This window comes from Candoia aspera, chromosome 4, assembly GCF_035149785.1.
Source record: "Candoia aspera isolate rCanAsp1 chromosome 4, rCanAsp1.hap2, whole genome shotgun sequence".
NCBI classification, from domain to species: Eukaryota; Metazoa; Chordata; class Lepidosauria; order Squamata; family Boidae; genus Candoia; species Candoia aspera.
In genome coordinates, this window is record NC_086156.1 from 77,256,010 (window position 1) to 77,277,026 (window position 21,017).

Consider the following 21,017-nt stretch of genomic DNA (forward strand, 5'->3'; position numbering starts at 1 on the left):
TATTGCATCATGCTTTGAGAGCTTTGCTGTGTGAATTAAAGTGAATGCTGTGGACCCTGCTAGTCCCAAATACTAAGAACAGCATCTTCTTCCTTCCTTCCTTCCTTCCTTCCTTCATTTTTTCAGCAAACATTCTCTTATAGGGATTTTTCTCATTCACTTCATCATTCCATCAAACATCCATTTCTATATTTTCTGTTAGTGTAGCTCCACGCAATTCTGTGGCAATCTGGAACAATTCTTTTCACTCTGTTCCAAACAGCTTCTACATTCTCTTATCTCTACTTTCCATTAATTCTGATAGAAGATTAATCTACAGGTCCATTTTTTCCCAAGAACCCCTCTTGGCACTACCAAAAAAAATGACCTGTTGCACACTCAGACCCTCTCATCACCCTGGCATCTCAGTCTTTCATCATAAAGAAATCAATTACGCTTTCAGATTTACACTGATACCTTTGTCATGTATATTTTTGCTTAAACCACATACTGTATTTGAAACAAACCGTTTTCTAAATAGAGTCACTGTTCTCATTAATTCTTCGTCTCCAAAATGGCCGAATCTTGTTCCCTACCTTCCTAACAGAACAATTTTTCCCCTGGATCACAATAGTTCAGAAGTTTGTACAGTTTCTCAGAAAACTCATCCCTGGTTCTTCTAATCCCACCATTAACTGGAACACAGCACATAGCTATCACTAGCCAAGGATTCCTACATTCATCCACTTCCACAACCACCAAGGCATACTTTCTGATGTATGTTAGCTCTTTCATTCATAATTAAAGCTACACTTCCCTTGCATGCCTTCAAGTCCATAAGAGCAAACTACCTTAATTCTGATTAATATTGTATCTTTCCCCTTTTCTCTTACTTTCTTAGGCATACGATAGATCTATTTTTCCTTTCGGTCTTTACATTTGTTAATTCATGCTGGACACCATTTTCTCCTTTTGCTTTTTAAGATGCAGTCTCCTACGTGCCTGCTTGTTACCAGATGGGACCATCATTCTTGATCTCCTCTGCCCAATCTAGCTTTGGTCAATGGAGGTTGATAAAAGCTCTTTATATTAGAAATCTCAGATTATCACAATAAGAAGCCTTTCAAAGCAGTCCTTGATGGAGAGCCCTGTGGAAGAGGTTGTTCAGTTGTGAAATTGCAGTTGTATTCTTCAGTCTTTCCCAATCCAGGACCTTCCTAGATATGAGTTGGGGCACTAATGCAAGTTCACAGCTGGAGAGCACAGACTGGGAAGGCTATAGTTTCCTTGGAACTTTGAACCACCAAGTTATGGCCCTCACTCAGAACAGAACCTCAAGGATTTTAAGAGGGTTCACTGAGAGAATCCATTTATGGAGCCACAGCTGTTGGGCTATGTATGTTGAAATTCAGAGTGCATTAAATTAAATGAATAATACTTTTTCTGCATCCCCAAGGTGATCTCTCTGATTTTGGAGGTGCTCTCGTTACTGAGGAAGCATTTAATGTTTTAAGAGTACGTCATACGTTGTAGGAGGCTGTCTTTGCATTACGCCTCGCTAATACATTAGTACAGGCTAGCAGAGGCGGGAAGCTTCCCAACCCTCCACTTCATCTCTCTCCCGCCGCTCTTGCGTTACTCCTCCCCGCTTTTATCTTCCCTTCCCCTCCTCCCCGCCTACTCAGAGCGTTGCCCCTCCCCCCTCCCGGGTGCCTCTCTTCCATCCCTCAATGGCGGTTGGCGCATGCGCAGTGCCGGGAGGCGGCCCGGGCCATGGCGGCCGTTTAAAGGTAACCGATTGAGCAGAGCGGGAGCCCCGGATTTTTGCACCGAATTCCTCCTTCCCTGCTCCGCCGTGTTGTCAGAGTGTGACAAAATTCCGGATTAGAGTTTAGGGGAGGAGAAGGAAAGGGCGAAACGCCTAGAAATTCCTGCGCCTCCCGTGGACGCTTCAGGCCGCGCATCTCCCATCCAGCCCCTCAAAATAAGTATTTAGCCTTCGAGGAGGAGTTCTTACGCCCCTGCGCCTTGCAGAAGGAGCCCACCTATATTTACCCCCCACTAATACCGAGGATAGTTCCAATCTTGCCTGTAGAAGTAGCCCTTCCCATAATACTTTCTCCACCCTATTCATTTTATTAATGAGTAGGTGGAAGGAACCCCTTAATTTCAGCTGCCCCCCCCTCTCTGAATATGGGGCCACCTTATTCCCAGAAAGGATCAGGGAAAAGCTGCTAGGCGAACGAGATACTCGGGAGGGAACCCGTTGGCTTCCCATGTCCAGTGTACAAGACACAACATCGTGTGTTCTATCCGGCTCCTGTAGACTGTGGCAAAGGGGGAAGCCGGCAACCTTTCCCACATTCTTGCGGGAGGTTGCTTCCCAGAGGGGGGGATCCACTAGATAGGGAGAATTGCTTGCTCGCTGTTCCTCATTTGGGAAGATCGATTTGGGAGCTGGGTTGGTCAGCCCACACGCTTCCTCTCTACCATTCTTGCTGGGAGGGCGAGGAAAGACGTAATCCCCTTCCCCGATTTGTGCCCCCCCCATACCCACTGGGCACCGCTGTGTCTGTTAGAAGGAAAGAAACCAAAAGACACCTTTCACGTTCCTCCTCCCAGGAGAACCTTGGGGGGAAAAGGGTGAAGCAAATGCACCCCTCCCCCCCATTCCTTGCAGAAGAATCTAAGACTGATCTAAGCAGATCAGCCGCATTTATTTAGGAAGCGGCCCCTCCATTCTGGAGAGCCAGCAGGGCCCCCACTTCGCTTTCCTGCCTCAGCAGGGCTGGCACTCCTGTAGTCTGGAAAAAGAGGAGCAAGAAAAGCAAAGAGATGGTTCTTGCACTAGCAGCAGGGAGCAGTGAAGGCTGGTGAGTCGGGAGGACCGGTCGGGGGAAGGTGGTGTAGGAAGAAAGGGAGGCGATGGGTCTTGGTGGGGCTGGTGGCGACGACGGCGGCGCCCCCCGAGGGCTCCAGGTGGGGAATTCGGACCGGCAGCGGAGAGGAGAAGGGGGAGGCGGAGGAGACGTCGCGGCAGAATCTGGAGCCTGAAGGTGCTGCATCGCCATGAGATCGACCGTCTACAAAGCAACCGCGGCGACGACAACGACGGGGCCGGGCTTGCTGGAGCCTGGCCCGAAGGAAGAGGAGGAGCCGCCGCCGCATCTCCGCCAGCCTCCGCCTCCCCCGCAGAACCAGATCCCCGTGCCGGCCCCCGTGGCTGCAGCGGGCCCCAAGGGCCGGGCTCTTGTTCCGGCGGCTGCGGCGGCCGCGGCTCCCGGACAACAGCAACAGGAAGGTGGCGGCGGCGGCTGCTGTTGGGGCGGCCTAGTGCCCTCGCCGTGCCCGGCAGGCAGTACTCGGCAAGCGGGCGTGGGCGATGCCGCCGGCAGCTCCCGCCCCTCCAAGTACCAGGCGGTGCTGCCCGGACACACCGCTGCTACTGCCGCCAAAGACGGCAAGCGCGGCGGCTCCCACGCCGGGCCTGGAGGAGCTCCAGCGTCTCTCTCGCCGCCTCCTCCGCCGCTACCGTCGTCCGCTTCCGCTACGGCTGAACCCGGGCAGCCTCCTCCACCCCCAGCAGTGGCAGCGGGGGGTTCTCCGGCTCCATCGGAACCCAGCGGCAAGTGGAAAAGCGCTAGCAGTAGCAGCAGCACCGGTAGCGGCGGCGGGAGCAGCCTTCGGAAGAGCCCCATGGGGGCCGGCGGGGGCAACTCCAGCCAGGCGGCCTGCCTCAAGCAGATCCTGCTGCTCCAGTTGGACCTTATCGAGCAGCAGCAGCAACAGTTGCAGGCCAAGGAAAAGGAGATCGAAGAACTCAAAGCCGAGAGGGACACAGTGAGTTGGGTGTTGGGAAATGGGTAGAAGGGGTTAACGTTCAAGTTGGACTGAGTAATGTTAGGGAAATGTGGTGATTCAAGGGTTAATAGTTAAAACATTGGATGTGCACAGATTTTCGAAGGGTTAACTTCGGGATCCTGGTGTTAACAGTGGGAGGGGTTAATGTAAATCATGGCGCCTAATGAAGGGGATGCACATGCTTAGTGAGAGTGGATTTGTAGAGAGATGGGATAGGGTGAACGTGCACTGATAACCCGTAAAGGGATGAGGGTATAGTATATGACTTCAGCACCTAGTTCTGGGAATGAGTTGCTCTAGATACAGGGAAAGTTAAGCAAGGAAGATTAAGAATCCAACATAGATATCCCCCATCAATCGAAATAGGGTGCATGAGTAGAAGAGTGGGTAAAGAGTTTAGTGTAATTGGTGATTGGCTCCTGAAATGGAAATCAAATATAGAAACTATATGAGAGAGATTAACTGGCAAGGAAATGAGAGCTTCATAAAATTAAAAAATGGAGTCCTACTTTCTGTATAACTGTAATGAACTACAGTACAACACACCCAGCAATAGTTACACTAAAATGTTACACCTCGATAGCTAATTGGACTAAAATATGGCCTGTAATATAGGTATGCCTCAAGTTCAGCAACCATAGGGTTAATAGCCTAGGGGTTAAACCAAGAAGCATGTTGGGTGATTTGGCTACCTGATAGGCCGGGTTTAAGGACACTAGTACAGCCTAGATATGTAATGTTTGGTGAGGGATTGCTGCTATCTAGGAGGAGGAAGGGTTTATGGCCCCAGGGCAGGAAGGCATTGGCAACACTAGGGTTAACTTAAAGCAACAGGCATGTGCTTTGGGGAAGTATATGGCACAAAATGAGTTAATTTAAAGGGGCCTGATTTGGGGCAGCAAAACAATCAGATGCAGCTTATGTCATGTGGACACCAAGAGGGTAGAGGGAGGGCCTTTTAACTGGTACATTTTAAAGGAACATTGCGGGTATAGGTTTAGTGCCTATCTTCCATCCCCTTTCTTCTCTGTGTGATTTCCTTCCTCTCCCATTTTCCAGAAGCACCAATCCACTTTTTAATTATGAATATTGCAGGAAAAAAAATGTGCCACTCCAGTAAGGTATTCCTCTCTACCTTTGCCTGGACCCTACATACGCTATCTTGCCTTCCCCTCATCTTAGTAAATAATGTAAAACTCAGCTGTTCAGAGCCTATGAACTTGCAGCGTGAGAGCTGATGTTAATTGAGAATTCTGTCTCTCCGTGCAAAAGAGATGCCTACTGCAAGCATGGGGATGGATAAGCAAGTCATCTATTACTTTTTTACCCTGTTACCATAAGAGGGAAAAGGGGGAGAGAGAAAATGGATCAGCTGCAAATGGAGGTTGGTTTGTTTATTCGCTGTTTTTGAGACAGTACTATCTGAAGCAAACAGTGTATAATGTAAATTCCTTAGTTGTCCGATGGTTTATCATTTTAACCGGTCCCCCTCCAACTCCTGTCCCTAAATTGCCAGAAAGGATTTTAATCCTGGCCTGTATGCATGACATGTCGGCAGCCTAAAAATAGCCCCCTCTTCCCAGTTCCTGCAGCTGCTGCACCCATTATTACAAAGGAAAGAAGCACTTCTCTCTCCTCTCCTTTAGTCATAATCTTCAGGGTCTATGTGCAAAGTACATGTGGGGTCGGGTAGTACCATTAGCATCTGGTTTCAGGAAGTAACAGCATACGTATTTAATGTTATACTGTTTGTAGCAGAAAACTGTTCCAACATTACAGTGTAAAAAAAAAAAGATCTCCCATCAGGCCTTTGCAAAATTAACCAGTATGAAGATGTCAGCTGCCATTTTACAGTCAAGGATGTTATGATAGCAGACTGAGTAGTTCACATGCTCTTGCACAGGCTTAAAAAAAGAGAGCAAACCATATACATGCACGCCAGGAGGAGCTAGAATATATACAGAACAGATAAATGAAAGTTTGGGAGTTAGGTGGATACTAGAACTGCTGGCTTGGTTGTTGCTGCAGATTTATAAGGTGTCTGCAGTGATTCTCTTTCTTGTTCTGTGTTCCACCCCTTCTTCCTATGGGGAGGTGCCTCATTTCAGTTTCAGTTGTGCAAATATTGCAGTATCTTCTTTCCTATCACCAGCCTCTCTTACATGTTGTGTACAATAGTAATGTTTAAAATAGAAGCTTTGTTGAAATTGATTTTGAATTATACTGTTCTAAGAATTACCATCTGGGTAATTCAATAAATAAGTAAAGGGCTGGGTCCTTGATTGCACTACCATGGCCACCATCTGGACTTTTTTGACCCACTCACCCCTGGACATCACTGTTCCTTCACCTCCACTCCCCACAGAAAAGAACTGCTGCTGCTTCTCACACCCCAACCATATTCTCTGTACGTATTGCTTGCATTTGGTCATTTGGGGGAAAATGAGCTTTTGTAGCTGTGTGAAGCTGCCTGGCTATCAAGCCTTCATTCCTCCTGAAAACTGAGGAAGTGGAATGATTTCACGCCATCAGGAACTTTTTGCAATACTTTAAATCAGTCTTATGTGCTATAGCGGTTGCTGAAATGGGGAAGGGGTAAAGAATTTGGAACAAAATGTACAGTCTTTAAGTGATAGCTGTGGGGCCTTGTGTGCCTAGCAATATCTCCCTTGGAATCTGGCAGGCTCCTTGGCCTATCGGATTTATTTTTACATTCTTTTAATTAAAACAAGGCAACAAGTAAGATGCAAAGCACTTAAAATATTACTTTTCTTGGTTTATCATATAGTTGAGAGGCTCTAGATATAGCATAATTTCACTTGCATTCCTGTTTAGTTATTGGTGTTCACGTGATAATTTTTAAAAATTCTATTTTAACATTCCAATCCAAATACCTTGCAATTACTTATTTGTATTAGATTTATATCCTGCCTTTCGTAACAGGAGTTGAAGATGGCATACATCATGCTCTATCTTCCTGTTTTCCCCATAACAGCTCTGTGGGGTGGGCTAAGAGAGAGTGACTGTCCCAGAGTTACCTAGCCAGCTTCTGAGCCTAAGGGAGGACTCTCAAAATTTTATTTAGTGGCTGCATGCAATGTGCCAGGTATTTTAGATAATATAACTATATAGCAATCTGCATAAAGGAAACAGAGGCAAAGAGAAACAGATAAGTTAGATTTTTGGTAGTGTGTGCCTAAGAGAAGGAAAAGTCTGATAAGATAGCTCCTGCTTTACAAATTGACAGCTTAGATAAAGGGGACAACTTGACAGATCTTCATGTGGCATTCATAGGTAAGCTGCGTTTTCAGCCAATAAAGCTGTCATAAATGGCTCTTTATTTGATTTCTGTGGTGCTGCTTCAGAATTAAGATAACCTTATTAGATAGAGAGCTTGTAGTCATATATGCGTTCCTTTTAAAGCTCTGGTATTGATTCCGAGTATATGCTTTGAGAACCATGGGGATAGAGTCTGTTCCCAGTACTATCTGATGAATGTGAGCTAGAAAGTAGTAGTAAACATTAATCATCCTTTGTGTTTTTAATAAGGTAATGTGATTCTTGAAGAATCTATAATACATTTAATATTCTGTGAGTAAAAATACCCTAATTTGATAAGTTAAATGGACACTATTATGTGCATATAATTCAAAATGGAACATACATAGGTCTAGCTCACATTAACAAAGGGAAGTAACATAAGGTATAGCTGTAAGGGTTGCTCCTCTAAATTTTTAATTATAGTAGAAATTTCACCTTATATAAGTAATTGTATCCACTGATTTGGAAATTGAACCCCTACATTATTAGAGCTGTGGGGCACTTCAGTTTCAAATGCAAAAAGGTGCTTTAGAGTACACGGGCAAATATGCAGATTGCTGCAACTTTTTAAAGCTTTAAAATAAATATTTTCCTGGATTGCACAGCTGCCCTTTGAAGCTGTCATGCAGTCCCCAGAAAAGTTGAGTTTGGTTCAACTAGTTGTGAATAAGTGCTATATGCATGCCCTTGCATGCTCCAATGCACATTTTTGCCTTTGAATCCATAGCACTGACAGTTCTAAAAAATCACACTCTCTGGTGGTTTACATGTAACTACCATGGTGTTTCTTCATAAAAAGGAAGTAGACTTCTTTTTTTGAAACAAAAGCTCTATTCTGGCAAAAAGATGCATCACTGGCTAGTCCAATAACACTGGCATACAACAGTTTAAACATAGTGTGTATATTCATTGTAGGAAGGATTACTGTTGCTGGTCATTTAGATGAAAATGGGTGATAATGTATTTTGGAAGAGAATCTTTTTCCTCACAGTACACACAAATGGGGCCAATCTTGTCAAGAATTATTTTAAACAAATCATCATACAGTATACTGGTAAGCACTGCAGACTTAGCAATATGAAAATAGTGCAACTTGTGTAGATCTTTCACTTTGTTTCCACCTAATGTCAAATTAGAGTAAATTTTAGTAACTAGGAACATCATATTTAGTTAATGGAATTCCCCTTTAATACCAAATTGCAATGTTGTGTTCTTAGCTCCTTGCTCGAATTGAGCGTATGGAAAGGAGGATGCAACTGGTGAAGAAGGACAACGAGCGTGAGAAACACAAGATATTTCAAGGGTATGAAACAGAGGAGAAGGTTGACCCTGAAGTACCAGAGAAGCTGCCTATAGAGTGCCCACCACAAGAGCTCTTGGAGACCTCCCAGCCGCTGCCTTTGAAACATTTCCCATATGGAAGGAATGGGAAGGGTCACAAACGGTAAAGCTAGAAAGCTGCAGTTCTATGTCTTTAAATCCATTCTGTCACGGTTTTTATCAGTGAGCCCTGAAAATTGTTCTTCTGTGAAAGAGCTATCCATTGCTTACATAGAAACCCTAATATCCTGCAAAATCTAATTTCTAATTTTTTGAAGGAAACAGTGGTTAAACCTAGTTTCAAAAATATTCACTAGGGATACATATCACTGTAGCTGAATCAAATTCAATTTCTTGAGTACAAATTCTGATTCTCACTGATGCGAAACAGGATCCCCACAAAATAACTCAAACTGAACTGAAATTGATCAGAATTTAAAGAAAACTAGCTTCAAAACCTGTGCACTTGATTTTTTTGAAATTAGACAAGTTGTGCCGAAATGAATCTCTACAATCTCTGCATTTTTACTGAGAGTTGTTAACCTAACACTGGAGGGGATTGATTCATTATTTTTACATCTCAAACAGTGGGGGTGGGGAGACAGGGGACTCCTCACTTTGTATAACTAGCTGTATGCTGGAATATTTTTACTTGTTACCTGTAACTTTAATTGTATATTAATACTTTTTAAAAAGTTATAGCCATTTCTGTTTCTCCTGCTAGTCAATGGGGGACATGAATCTCAGTTCAGAGCCAGATCATGAATCAAATGGGGCACCCTCAATTATAGTTGTCTCCTAAGTAGAATTACTTGCAGGAAATAATTACTTCGAGCAATCATCTGCATGAGCAACATGGTACCTAAGCTTATACGTTAATTTGATAAGTCTTTGTTCCTCCCTTTTGCCAAGGAAAAAAGAGGACACAGTGTGTCTTATATACCCATCTTACTATTCCCTTTTAGGTTAAGCAACTTTATGCAGAGTGCAGAAAGGAAATATGAAGTAGTAGACCGAAGTAATTAAAGGCAAGAGATAGGAAAAAGAAAAGGAAGCATAACTATAATTAGTTTATATCAATACCATTTACTGTATTTCTACATAACCTTTCTATCCTTACAGTCCATCTTTATTACCACCACGTCCATAATCACTTCATACGTTGCCTTTTGATTTTTAGAATATAACATGCTTTGATGATAAAAAATCTTACACAGAAGAATTTTGGAGATAGATCAGTGATTACAAAATGTTAATTATTCGTCTGCCTTTTAGTATTGAAAATGCTTTATGTAAGGGGCTGACCAAGGGCAAGGTGGATGGATGATATTCTAGAGGTGATGGATTCGTCCCTGGGGGAGCTGGGGGTGTTGACGACCGACAGGAAGCTCTGGTGTGGGCTGGTCCATGAAGTCACGAAGAGTCGGAAGCAACTAAACGAATAAACAACAACATACTTTCATTAATTCCTACAACATTACAGTAAAGGAATATTAATGCTATTACATCTCCCCCACATTTATAGATGGGGGGATGATGAGGTGAGATTTCAGATAGAGAGTTCATGACTTGTGCTGCTGCTGCTGCTGATTCACATTTATTTATTCATCCATCCATCCACCCACCCACCCACCCACCCATCAAATTTGTCACTGCCCATCTCCTCCCACCAGAGGGACTCTACTGATTGCTGGTTTTGAGATAAGCACTTCATTCAAACTAAAGTTTTTATTAAATACTGAATGTGGTAAAGTCTATCTCTAGCTGGTCAGGAGCTACAGGATAGTACTTTTGGTGATTTGTCATAATTCTGTGTTCTGAGATTGTGATAGTTGTGCTGAACTAAATCTTGTGACTTCTTCAAAAAAGCTCCTCTTAAATCCATGTGTGAATTCTGAGATCTGAGGAATTTAAATTTAAGTAGATTTGTAATTTCTAAATAGCTTGATGAAAGAGTTGATAGGTCCTTTACAGCCTTTTTTCTATTTGCTGCTATTAGCTCCTTTCCCTGTCCTTTTGCAGAAAATCTGCGTTTGGAAGTGCCGAGAGGAAAACTCCAGTGAAGAAGCTGGTAGCTGAATTCTCAAAAGTCAAATGTAAAACGCCAAAGGCTTCTCCATTAAAGGAGGAACCCAGTAGTTCTTTAACTGAATCAATAAGCAGACGCGAACTGCGAAGTCAGGAGACTCCAGAGAAAACTCGATTGTTGGTGGACACACAACTGAAGTCTTCAACTCCATTGAAAGGACCTGGGTGCCATTCAAAGGACAAGGGCTCCTGCAGTGAAATAGAAGATTTGCCGTATCTTTCCACCACTGAAATGTACTTGTGTCGGTGGCACCAGCCACCCCCTTCCCCGTTGCGAGAGCCTTCTCCCAAGAAGGAGGAGACTGTAGCAAGTAAGAGGCTTGCTTGTGCCTTTGTGGTGATTGGCCTGATGTTGGGTTGGAGGGGGCATGGAACTCATTCATTGGGGGTCTCCTTAAGAGTCTTTTGAACACTTGAAGACAGCTAGAGAGCAACATTCCATTTCTGAGTGATGCTGATGCAGGTGATTGACTGGGTCTGGAATATCGAAGCCTTTGAAACCCTCCCTGCTCTAGACTGTGTGTGAGCAGTGTATGAAGATCAACCACGCTGTTTAGTGACCTGTGGTGATATTTATGAATAACAGTGACATTTATGGCTCAATGTGCTCACAATATGTGCAATAAACATCCCTTTCTGTCACCATCTGCTCCCTTTCATGATATTTCATGATGGGGGGAGGGGTTGGTTGTACAAATGAAAGGAAATATATCAGATATCTAATTGTCAGTTGAAAATTAGCTTAAGTGATTGAAGAGAAGTGCACTTGTTTGTGTGATTGAGAAGTCTGATATTGCTGGTGCTTTCCAAGGTAATAAGTTAGGTCTCTCTCTGCCTTCATTCCCTTCCTAGGCAACTCCTGGGTTATAAGCTATTTTGGCTGCATCTCAAAGTTGCTCTGACATGCTGTTCAGTGACTAGAATTAAGCTTTTGTGGCAATTGTTTAACCTAAGTTTATGAGGGTGCTGCTGTAGCATTGTCACCCTGTGGGACAAGATACAGTTAAGTTTTGAAATCCACCAGCCTGAATCAATATCCAAACTAGAGTTGCACTCTGAACTGAGGTATATGTTGAATCATAAAGCTATTCTACCTTTAAATGAAGAAGAAGGTGGAAAGTGGAGCAGAAGGAAAAGTAGAAATGGAGGAAGAGGCAGAAAATAAGTATGATTAAAATGGGCTTCACATTACAGATTGGGTATAAAAATTGGCCCTGCTGTGGATTAGAAGAGATGGATTACCAAACAGAACCCTGATTAAGATAGTCTGATCGGATTATTTTTAAAAAGGATAAAAACAATGAATTGCCAAAGTTTTGATGTAACAGAATGCTAAGATATGGTGTAAAGGTAATTTTTCTGAAGTCAAGATTATACATATAGCGTAGCTTTGGTAAGAAAAGGCATGGTGAAGTTCCAGTTGTACTTTACATTGAAACAAAGAATGGAAGATACGGAAGAATTCTGTTTTATTGTCAATGAGTTAATGTGCTGCCACACACTATTCAATTGCTGCCAATTGACCCCTTCTATAAGTGGAAATGGATAAATGAAAGTATTTAATCAGATTGTTCTCTAAACCAGGATCCTTGTCTTGCCTCTTACAAACAAGCCAAGGATCAGAAACATGAACAAAGCTTGACTTCCAGTACTAGACTGATAAGAGCGCAAGCTATAGATCCTAGGTAAGGTGTCGTCATAATTTAGCCATGAAAAGAGATTTGACAGTTTGTTTATCTGTTCCTGGGACCAGACTGAGCAGTGTTTATGGTTATGCTGTCTGATTCACAGTAAGCGAATATTTGCAGAAATTCAGGCCTACTGTGATATGCAAACAAGATCAGACTCAATTATGTAAATTAATGTGTACATGTTCTTATTTTTAATTCAGATTGCATAGGTTAAAAAAATTACTAAAATATTTCATAAAACATGGAGGTTTGTGTATAATAAAGTGCTGGTAATAGAAGACAAACTGATAAGTTTTGAGCGATAGTATGTTTTTATGAGTAATCGGAGTTTGCATTAATAAAACAAGTTTTCATCTAGATAACATAAATTTGGCATTCCAAATTTCTTATATAAAATGTATGATAAAAGTAATACTTACATAATTTATTGAATTGAGCCTTGACTTTACACAGCAAGGAAAGGTTTGTAGGTGACAGGATCATAATCTGAAAATTTGGAAAGATGAAGGATCAAAAGAAAAGAGTGTTGTTCATTGATCCAGTTTTCTCAAAATATTGAATCATTTGAAATCACTATATTTTTTATCAAACTACAGTTTTCAGCTGTCCTAAAGAGAAGCCATGATAGTTTAGTTGGTTTATAGTGTAGGCAGTTGAAAATATCTTACAGCATAATGTCTGAGACTTTAAACCATTGCAAGCATACTTTCAGCATACTTTCATATCTTTATCCATGAGAGCTAAATTTGGGACAGGGAAGAGCATCTTAATATACATGTCCTTGTTTCAGAGGAGGGGCATTATGCAGTTTCAGTCAGACAGGGGGTAGCCATTGTATGTGTTTATGCAGCAATTGCTTGTTTTAATTTCCTTCTTTGTAGCCTTCTCAGGAAGTAGTTGATTCCTTCCATGGATAACTCTATATCTTGAGATTAAGTGTGGGGGCAGAATTATTTAAAACAAATACGACTAACAGCAGGCTTTCTTCAATCAGTTCTTAAGGATATAGCTTCTCTATGTGCCTTGAAGGAACTAGGAAGAAGACGTGTGACAAAATGTTTCATACATAGATTGGTTATCCCTGCGGGCTTTTCTCCATAGAACAACCAGGTATCACTGTTCTTACATACTTTAATGGCTGGTGGTCATGGAATGAGGTTACTTCACATGGGTCACACAACAAACTTATCCATAAAATAACCCTTCCATTGTTTACTTAAGTAAACAACACACTGAACCATAAATGATAGGCTAGATTCACAGAACATGTTAGGCTAAAATATTCTGGTTAGTTTAAGGTTCAATATGTGAATGCAGTGATTAAATGAGAATTTGTTATTCGCTATGCTTTTGATAGTAACACAGTTTGTTCTGCTGTTAGCCTGATTTTCTTCACAAACTCCCCATGAAGATATAATTCAAGGAAAACATTTCATTCTTTTTCATCAAGTTATCAGTTTTTTTACAAGCTGACTTATCAGGCATAGTATTCTTTTTTTCCTTTGAGTACTGCTGTTAAAGCAGTATTCTTCCAGTTAGGAGAAACACTCTCCCACTGAATACCATCATTTGCCATTGTTCCTATTGGAGTAATGTTCTTTCTGTGCCTCTCCAATTTCAGCTGTAAAATTCCCAATCTTCCCCAATAAAATTGATTACTTACAAGTGTCTAGGATTTTTGTTTGATGTCATCCCATATTTCACCAGTTTGAACCTGAACAGAAATGAACTATTTTGCAATTCTTTTTACAGTGTCTCACAAAATGGCAAAGAAAATACATTTGTTGGAGAAGCTGCAAAGCAATTTCCTTTTGAAGGTTGGGAAAGATATTTTTTTTCCTCTCGCACCAGATTGCGGACACCTCTTCCTCTTCTAAGTTAGCTTTTTTTTAATGCCAGGTTGTAATTGAATAGTAGAACAACAACAACAACAACAACAACAAATTGAGGGCCTGATCTCTCTTTGTGTCTTTTTTTGGCTTTGCCCTTGTCTATTTGACTGTTTTTGCTAACTTAATAAGTGCTTGTGTCTTAATAATTGCCTTGCTATATTTGTTTAAAGGTTCATTAAGTCCAGCAGCTTACTTCCATCTGCAGCCAATTTGTTACTTAGGGGCAGTTCAGATGTCAGGCACAATGAAAATAGCCACCTGGTCATGTGCTGCAAATATCCTGAATTTTTTCACTTGTAATTCTCAAGGATAATAAGCATTCATGAATCCCTTTCTCTTTTTTAAAAGTATTGAGCCCAGTGTCTCTTGCAGGATCCTGTGATAGTTAGCCAATTCTTCAGGTGGAGCTAGAGCTGATTTAAACTCAGAAGATGTGATGGTTTGCTATTGAGACCTAGTTTGTAAGGCCTCTGTGTATGTCTTAGATAAACGGTCACCAGAGATAACCTTTAGATTGTTCATCTCTTCAAAAAGTTATCTTGGCAACTTTCAGAAAATGTTCCAGGTAACTTTGCAAGTGTGATGGTAGAAAATACGGTGCTAGTTTACAGCCAGCAGATAATGATAAAATAGGCAATTGCAATATAAGGACCAATTTATAGTCTGAAAGAGACTCACTGTAGCTTGTCATTTTAGGACACTGATGAATTACATTATGATTGCTATAGGTACATGTAGGTAAATGGGTTTTTATGGATTTCATTTATAAACTTGGTTAAAATTAATCCTTCTTAGATACTTTTAATTGGAATATCTACTTTAAAATATTTAAGATATATATGTGTAATAAACATTGGTTGCACTAACGTAATAGTAAGCAATACAGTGGTTTGGTTATTGGCTTATCTGGTTCCCAAAACACATTGTCATAAACCATTATTTATAAACCACAATGTCTAGATTACATAATTTGCTAAGCCCAAATCAGATGCCCTACATTGTGGCTTAGTATGATGTAGGAACCCATTTGGTGTTCTATAAGAGAATTTTGATTTGTATCAGGGATTTATTGCCTGATAAAAGGGAGGATCCTTGCAGCTCAGCTCTGGATTGTTGACACTCTGGAAGATAATGAATATATTATTGATTCTATAGGGTTGTTAAATACTAAAAACCATCTATATATCTATCAAGGTTTCTATTTTTTTTTCTGTTCAATCGTGTCCGATTCACAGAAACTGCCTGGACAAGTCCCTGCAGTTTTCTTGGCAAGGTTTTTCAGAAGTGGTTTGCCATTGCCTCCTTCCTAGGGCTGAGAGAAAGTGACTGGCCCAAGGTCACCCAGCTGGCTTTGTGCCTAAGGCGGGACTGGAACTCACAGTCTCCTGGTTTCTAGCCTGGTGTCTTTAACCACTGCATCAAACTGGCTCTCAAGGTGTTTATAAAATGTTATCAAAACAAGTGGTTTCTCGCCATTGAATAATTATTCCACAGTGCTCACTTTGGATTGTAGTATTTGAACAATGCTGAAATTAAGCCTTGCTGAACTTCAAAGCTGACTGGGAAACCTGAAACAAATCCTGTCTTTGTCAGAGGGTGTTTGAGAATAAAATTAAAAGGCATTATATAACCTACCTTGAGCACTTGTGTGGGTGTGAGCAAGTATTTAAAAATAAGTTTAACAGCAAGTTAAACTCAAGCCATCAGATAATACTGGGAAATTGTCTGCTAAAGAGGACAAAATTCAAGTTTTCATGCAGAGTGGTGGAAAAGGAAAAAGGAAGGAAAGTGTTAAGCTAATTAATACTAGTGGAATATCAAAGCTGAATTTAACTCAGAACATTTGGTTGGCTACATCGTTAGCTTTCTTTACTGAAATGTTTCTTTAAAATTAGTATCATAACACTGTTTTCCCCTTTCTAGTTCCATCATGGAGGGACCACACAGTAGAGCCCCTGAGAGATCTGAATCCTTCTGAACTTTTGGAGGTATGTAAGCAAATAGCCTTACAGTAAGAATTGAGCAATGTGTACTGGGTATAATTGCTGGTGTGGAATAGGCAGCCTAGGAAACTGTTATGGAAGAAGAACTGTTCTACCCTAATGTTTTCAAACCTTACTGTCCTTAGATTAACCAGATATTCCTTACAACTATTATGGAAACATATGTTGAAATATCGGACAAAATGGGCAATCTCTTTTATATAGAGATATAGATATAATATCATTTATATATATATATATATATATATATATATATGCATGGGCAATCTCTTTTATATAGAGATATAGATATAATATCATTTATATATATATATATATATATATATATATATATATATATATATGCCTGCCTGCCTGCCTGCCTGCCTGCCCGCCCGCCCTCGTAAACTTTGTAATGCTTATCTCTTGATCTGGAGTGGCAACATAGTGGCTGTGGGTTAGATATTTTGAGTGGCCCCTGAAGCCCCCCCCCCAATCTTGATGGCATCCACTTCCTCTAGTGATATACTGACATGTTCTCTGCAGTCTAAAGAATAGTTAAAACCTACTTCTGCACCTGTCGCTAATATAACTGTTTAGAATTTTAGCATGTTATGGTGGTTTTTTGAGTTTGCAAATTATATTTAGCCTTCAGTATAAAACAGGTAGTCTACTAATATGAACAAAGCAGGGTTTCTTGTACTGAGATTTATGTTCATGAGACTGATTAGCAGCCATTTTGTCTTGGCTCAGTATTTTCAAAGCTGACCGTCAGCCTACTTGATTCCCAAGGAAGGTGTTTCAGGAGAATTTCATAGGATATTGTTGTTCCTTGATAAGATATAGTATTGGATGAGACAATCCTTATTTTTAATTGTCAAATAAAGAAAAATCTCCAGAGCAGTGTTGTAGATAAAGGGCATTTTTTGGCATGCGGTTGTCAGGGCCTTGGTTGCCAATACTGATCGACAATCTACATTTTTATTACAGTGTTTAATCCTGCTATTTAGGTTTAATTTGTCTTGCCAAGCAAGGGCAAAAAAATATCCAATATCTCAACCCTGCCTATTCTTATGGGCAGCTGAATTGTGATCCTGCAAGACATTTATTTCTGTTGTGGTTTTTCATCATATATCAGTACGACCATCGTTTTTTTGGGCAGCGACCATACTGAGGGGAGTGGAGGGGGGAGATTTGATTTCTGAGCACAGAAGTAGTGAGGTCATTGTGTTATCACCAAAAGAAGCAAAACTAATGGAGCTTTTGAAAGGAATTGTTGAACTTGAAAATGAAATTGGTTATTTCTACTTAAGGCTTTTTCTGTTTATTTTCTTTTAAAACTACTGGTGACAAAAGTTGGAAAGCTGCCAAATTTGGGTGGGATGACCTTGAGGGATTCTGCAACATTGAGGCAGGGTGGGGGGCAGGATTTGGGCCTTTGGACCTTTTGTTGCCCTAAGGACTGGCTACAATCATTTTCAAAACCAAAATGAATATACTAGTAATACCATCACAGCATTTCAAAATGGAATGTTAAATACCAAAGAAGGACCAAATTCAAAATCCCTGCAGTAATATACACATTTTGGTTTTGATAAAACTAAATCCAATCCTGCCCCTCAACTAGTACTCAATATCTGTGAGAATGTGTCCTTTATTCACACTTAAGGGACATGATGGAGATGCTTAACCACTGTCACTTAAATAAAATACAAACTGTCAAAAGAAAGATTGATTTGCAGAATTGTTCACTTGTGACATCTGTATTTGAAACTGCTTACAGTAATCAATTGTCCAATTTCACCACAATTAATCTACCTTTTGCTTATCTTTCCTAACTCTGTGTTTTCAGAGTTTACTTCTTGAATGAACATCTTTAGATAGGTCATTTTTTTTACTGTATTGTGTTTATGAACAGTAATATGAAAAGTAATAAGCAATAATATCTTAATAAATAGATTTTTTTCCATTGGTGTTGCAAAGATGCAAAAAGCATATCAGGCCTCCCGGAAGCAAAGCTGGCAGTCCTGAACATCTTCAGTTCCTATTTCCTTCTACCCTAGGGTGTTACGGTATCATAAAAGGAAGTTTAGACCCTCTTCTTATGAACACATGGCATATAGCAAGGCAGACTTAAATCTTTCCATCAGAAAATGGAAAGAGAGGAACTCAGATACACGGAAAGGTATAGCACATAATGTTACCTGTATGTTTTCTCCCTTTTATCAAACTTTTCACAGAACTTAGAAGACAACGTCTTCTCCAAACGACATGCAAAGTTGGAATTGGATGAGAAAAGGAGGAAAAGGTGAGTGATGAAATAAAGCTGTTTACATGCCATAAACTTAGGCAGCCACTTTTATTTAAACATTTAGCAGTACATAGAGGTTGCATTGATTGCAAACAGCAGTTAAAAAAGGGGCATGTAATAATATGAAAGGTTTTGAGCAGTTGGTATGTCTTAAATCTATCTTTTAGCATAATGCATTTGCCTTATACTGTGTGCTGGGTGGCTTTGGATTGGGGCATTGTAGTTAGTTGAACAAAGCATGGGCAGCAATTCCATCTAGCAAAGGATTAAGCAAGTGGGTATTTTATGAGTTAGCTGTAATACAAGGACTTGGGATATCCCATAGAAATTGAAAAGCATCCTGTTTAATGCAAAGAGCAGCATTACTCTTAACTATGTGGCATAATGGTTTTTCTAGAACCTAAAATACTCAGATTTGCCCTCAAATGAAAATTTGAAACTTTTTGTTGTTGTGGTTCCTTTGCCTCCTCTACTCACAGGTGGGATATTCAGCGTATCCGGGAGCAAAGAATTTTGCAGCGACTGCAACTTAGAATGTATAAAAAGAAAGGAATTCAGGAATCTGAGCCTGAAGTTACCTCATTTTTCCCAGAGTCAGATGATGGTGAGTGGTCATCAAAATTTTTCGTATACTTAAGTACAGAGAATCTTGGATTGGGATGATCCTATTGCACAAACAGATGTTTTCAAATAAGTATCATATGTGAATAAACATTGTAGCTAAATATATAATGTTCCTCTCTCTTCCATTTCCTCTTCTAGTTGAAAGCTTGCTGATCACCCCATATTTGCCTGTTGTAGCGTTTGGCCGACCATTACCAAAATTAACCCCACAGTAAGTATACCAATGTATTACATACCTGCATTAAGGAAGAATATATTTTGTAAAAGTTGTGGGAGAGCTACTTTGTTCCTGCTTATGCAGTGTATTGTGTGCTTATTTATTTTGTGGACAGGCTTGGGTTTCACTATGATGAGAGAATGCCAATTCAAATATTTATCAAATGGCATCTAAAATCCTAAGTGCATTTTAGTATTGTAGGTTACTACAAAAACTAAGGACAATAATGCATAGGTAGTGATAGGGAATTGGTTCTCTGAGACTTAACAGTGATGAAGTTAATTGAGAAATCTTAGAGGCTTGATGGTAAGTTCCTTAGCTGGGCTATGAATAGTAACAGCTAAATATTTAAAAAATAGGAATTATGCAAAAGGTTGGGAGGCTCAATTGCAGCTCCTGATTCGCTTGTTCATGGATTAAGCAAAGAAATACTTGTCAGCATCAATCCTATCTCAGAGAAATATTCAGTTGTTTATAAAAGATGCTGTTTTCCATTTTACAAGGGACAACTTGAATTGTTCCCTTTTTAAAACTCTTCCACTCTCTAATTTTGTTGATGGGACTCTTCCATCCTTAAGCTAATGGTAAGTATCATACAAATCACATTTCTGTGGCCTTTCTGTTATTTGCATTCTTGCAGTCATGGTTTACGTCCTTTCACACTGCAAAGGTAAGGAGGTGAAAATGTATTGATAAAATACTTTGAAAATAATTGGGAAAAAATAATTGGTTTTAGTTTCAGCTCCCATGAATTAAAATTCACATTTTCATTTTTTTTCTGTTTCATTTTTTTCTAAAATTGATAGTGGCTGGGTTTACACATTGCACTAAGCCATAATGTGGTTGTTGAGGTTTCATGTTAGTGTTTTGTGTGGATGCATTTGTTACAGCTTGTAATCTGTTGCTTAAGGGATAGCAGGTTATGTGAACTGTTTATTCAGCAAACATGATTAAACAACACCCATTATTGTAGAAGAACGCTATTGATGAAACACTTTTCAATAGCTAAAGTTCAATATCATCTATATATTTAATATTAATCAAATATTAATAATATTTAATATTCAGTGTTACGCAAAGTTTCTAGAAACTGTGCCTATGTGTTTAATTTTTAGTATGATCTTTGCTGCCAGACATGTAGGCTTGCAACCAACTTATGCAAATGTAGACATGAACTGCTAACCTCTTTCTTCTCTTTATCATCACTAATGATCTTCTATGGGCCACTTTCTGCCTGGCAGGAACTTTGAACTGCCGTGGCTGGACGAACGAAGTCGTTGCCGGCTAGAGATGCAGAAGAAACAGACTCCTCATCGGACATGCAGGAAATAGGCATGTCAAACTAGGAGAAATCTCTGTCTTGATGGTTGGCCTGTGCTATTTGCTGCAAATGGCAGAGAACTGTATATGTTTTGTTATGTCACTTTCTTCTACCATCCCCCATGATGTATATTCTTGTTCACTATAAATATTTTTTATGCTTACATATTTTTTCCCTGAATTTTTTTCACTTGTTTTTCATTTTTTTTTCTTTGCTTGGTAGAAAGTATTGGAGGTTTGTGTTGGGAGAATAAGGTTAGCAATTTATGGTGTGCCTCTGTTGAGCTGTATTGGATAGCTGCAACCAGCACAATCCACTGAGAAGCTATGAAAGATGGACAAGCATAGTAGTATAATTAAACACTTCCCATTTGTGAGTTCTCACAAACATGAAACCCACCTCTGATTGAA

At 40.3% G+C, this 21,017-nt stretch overlaps 1 protein-coding gene across 1 annotated transcript; it reads left to right on the forward strand.

Annotated features, from left to right (window-relative positions):
- The first annotated feature begins 1,720 nt into the window (after positions 1-1,720).
- MSL1 (MSL complex subunit 1) lies at positions 1,721-21,017 on the forward strand. Its single transcript, XM_063300675.1, has 8 exons — positions 1,721-3,819; positions 8,379-8,605; positions 10,504-10,880; positions 16,076-16,140; positions 18,375-18,442; positions 18,925-19,049; positions 19,208-19,280; positions 20,528-21,017. The coding sequence occupies exons 1-8, from the start codon at positions 3,049-3,051 to the stop codon at positions 20,616-20,618; spliced, it is 1,797 nt and encodes a 598-aa protein (XP_063156745.1). The 5' UTR covers positions 1,721-3,048; the 3' UTR covers positions 20,619-21,017.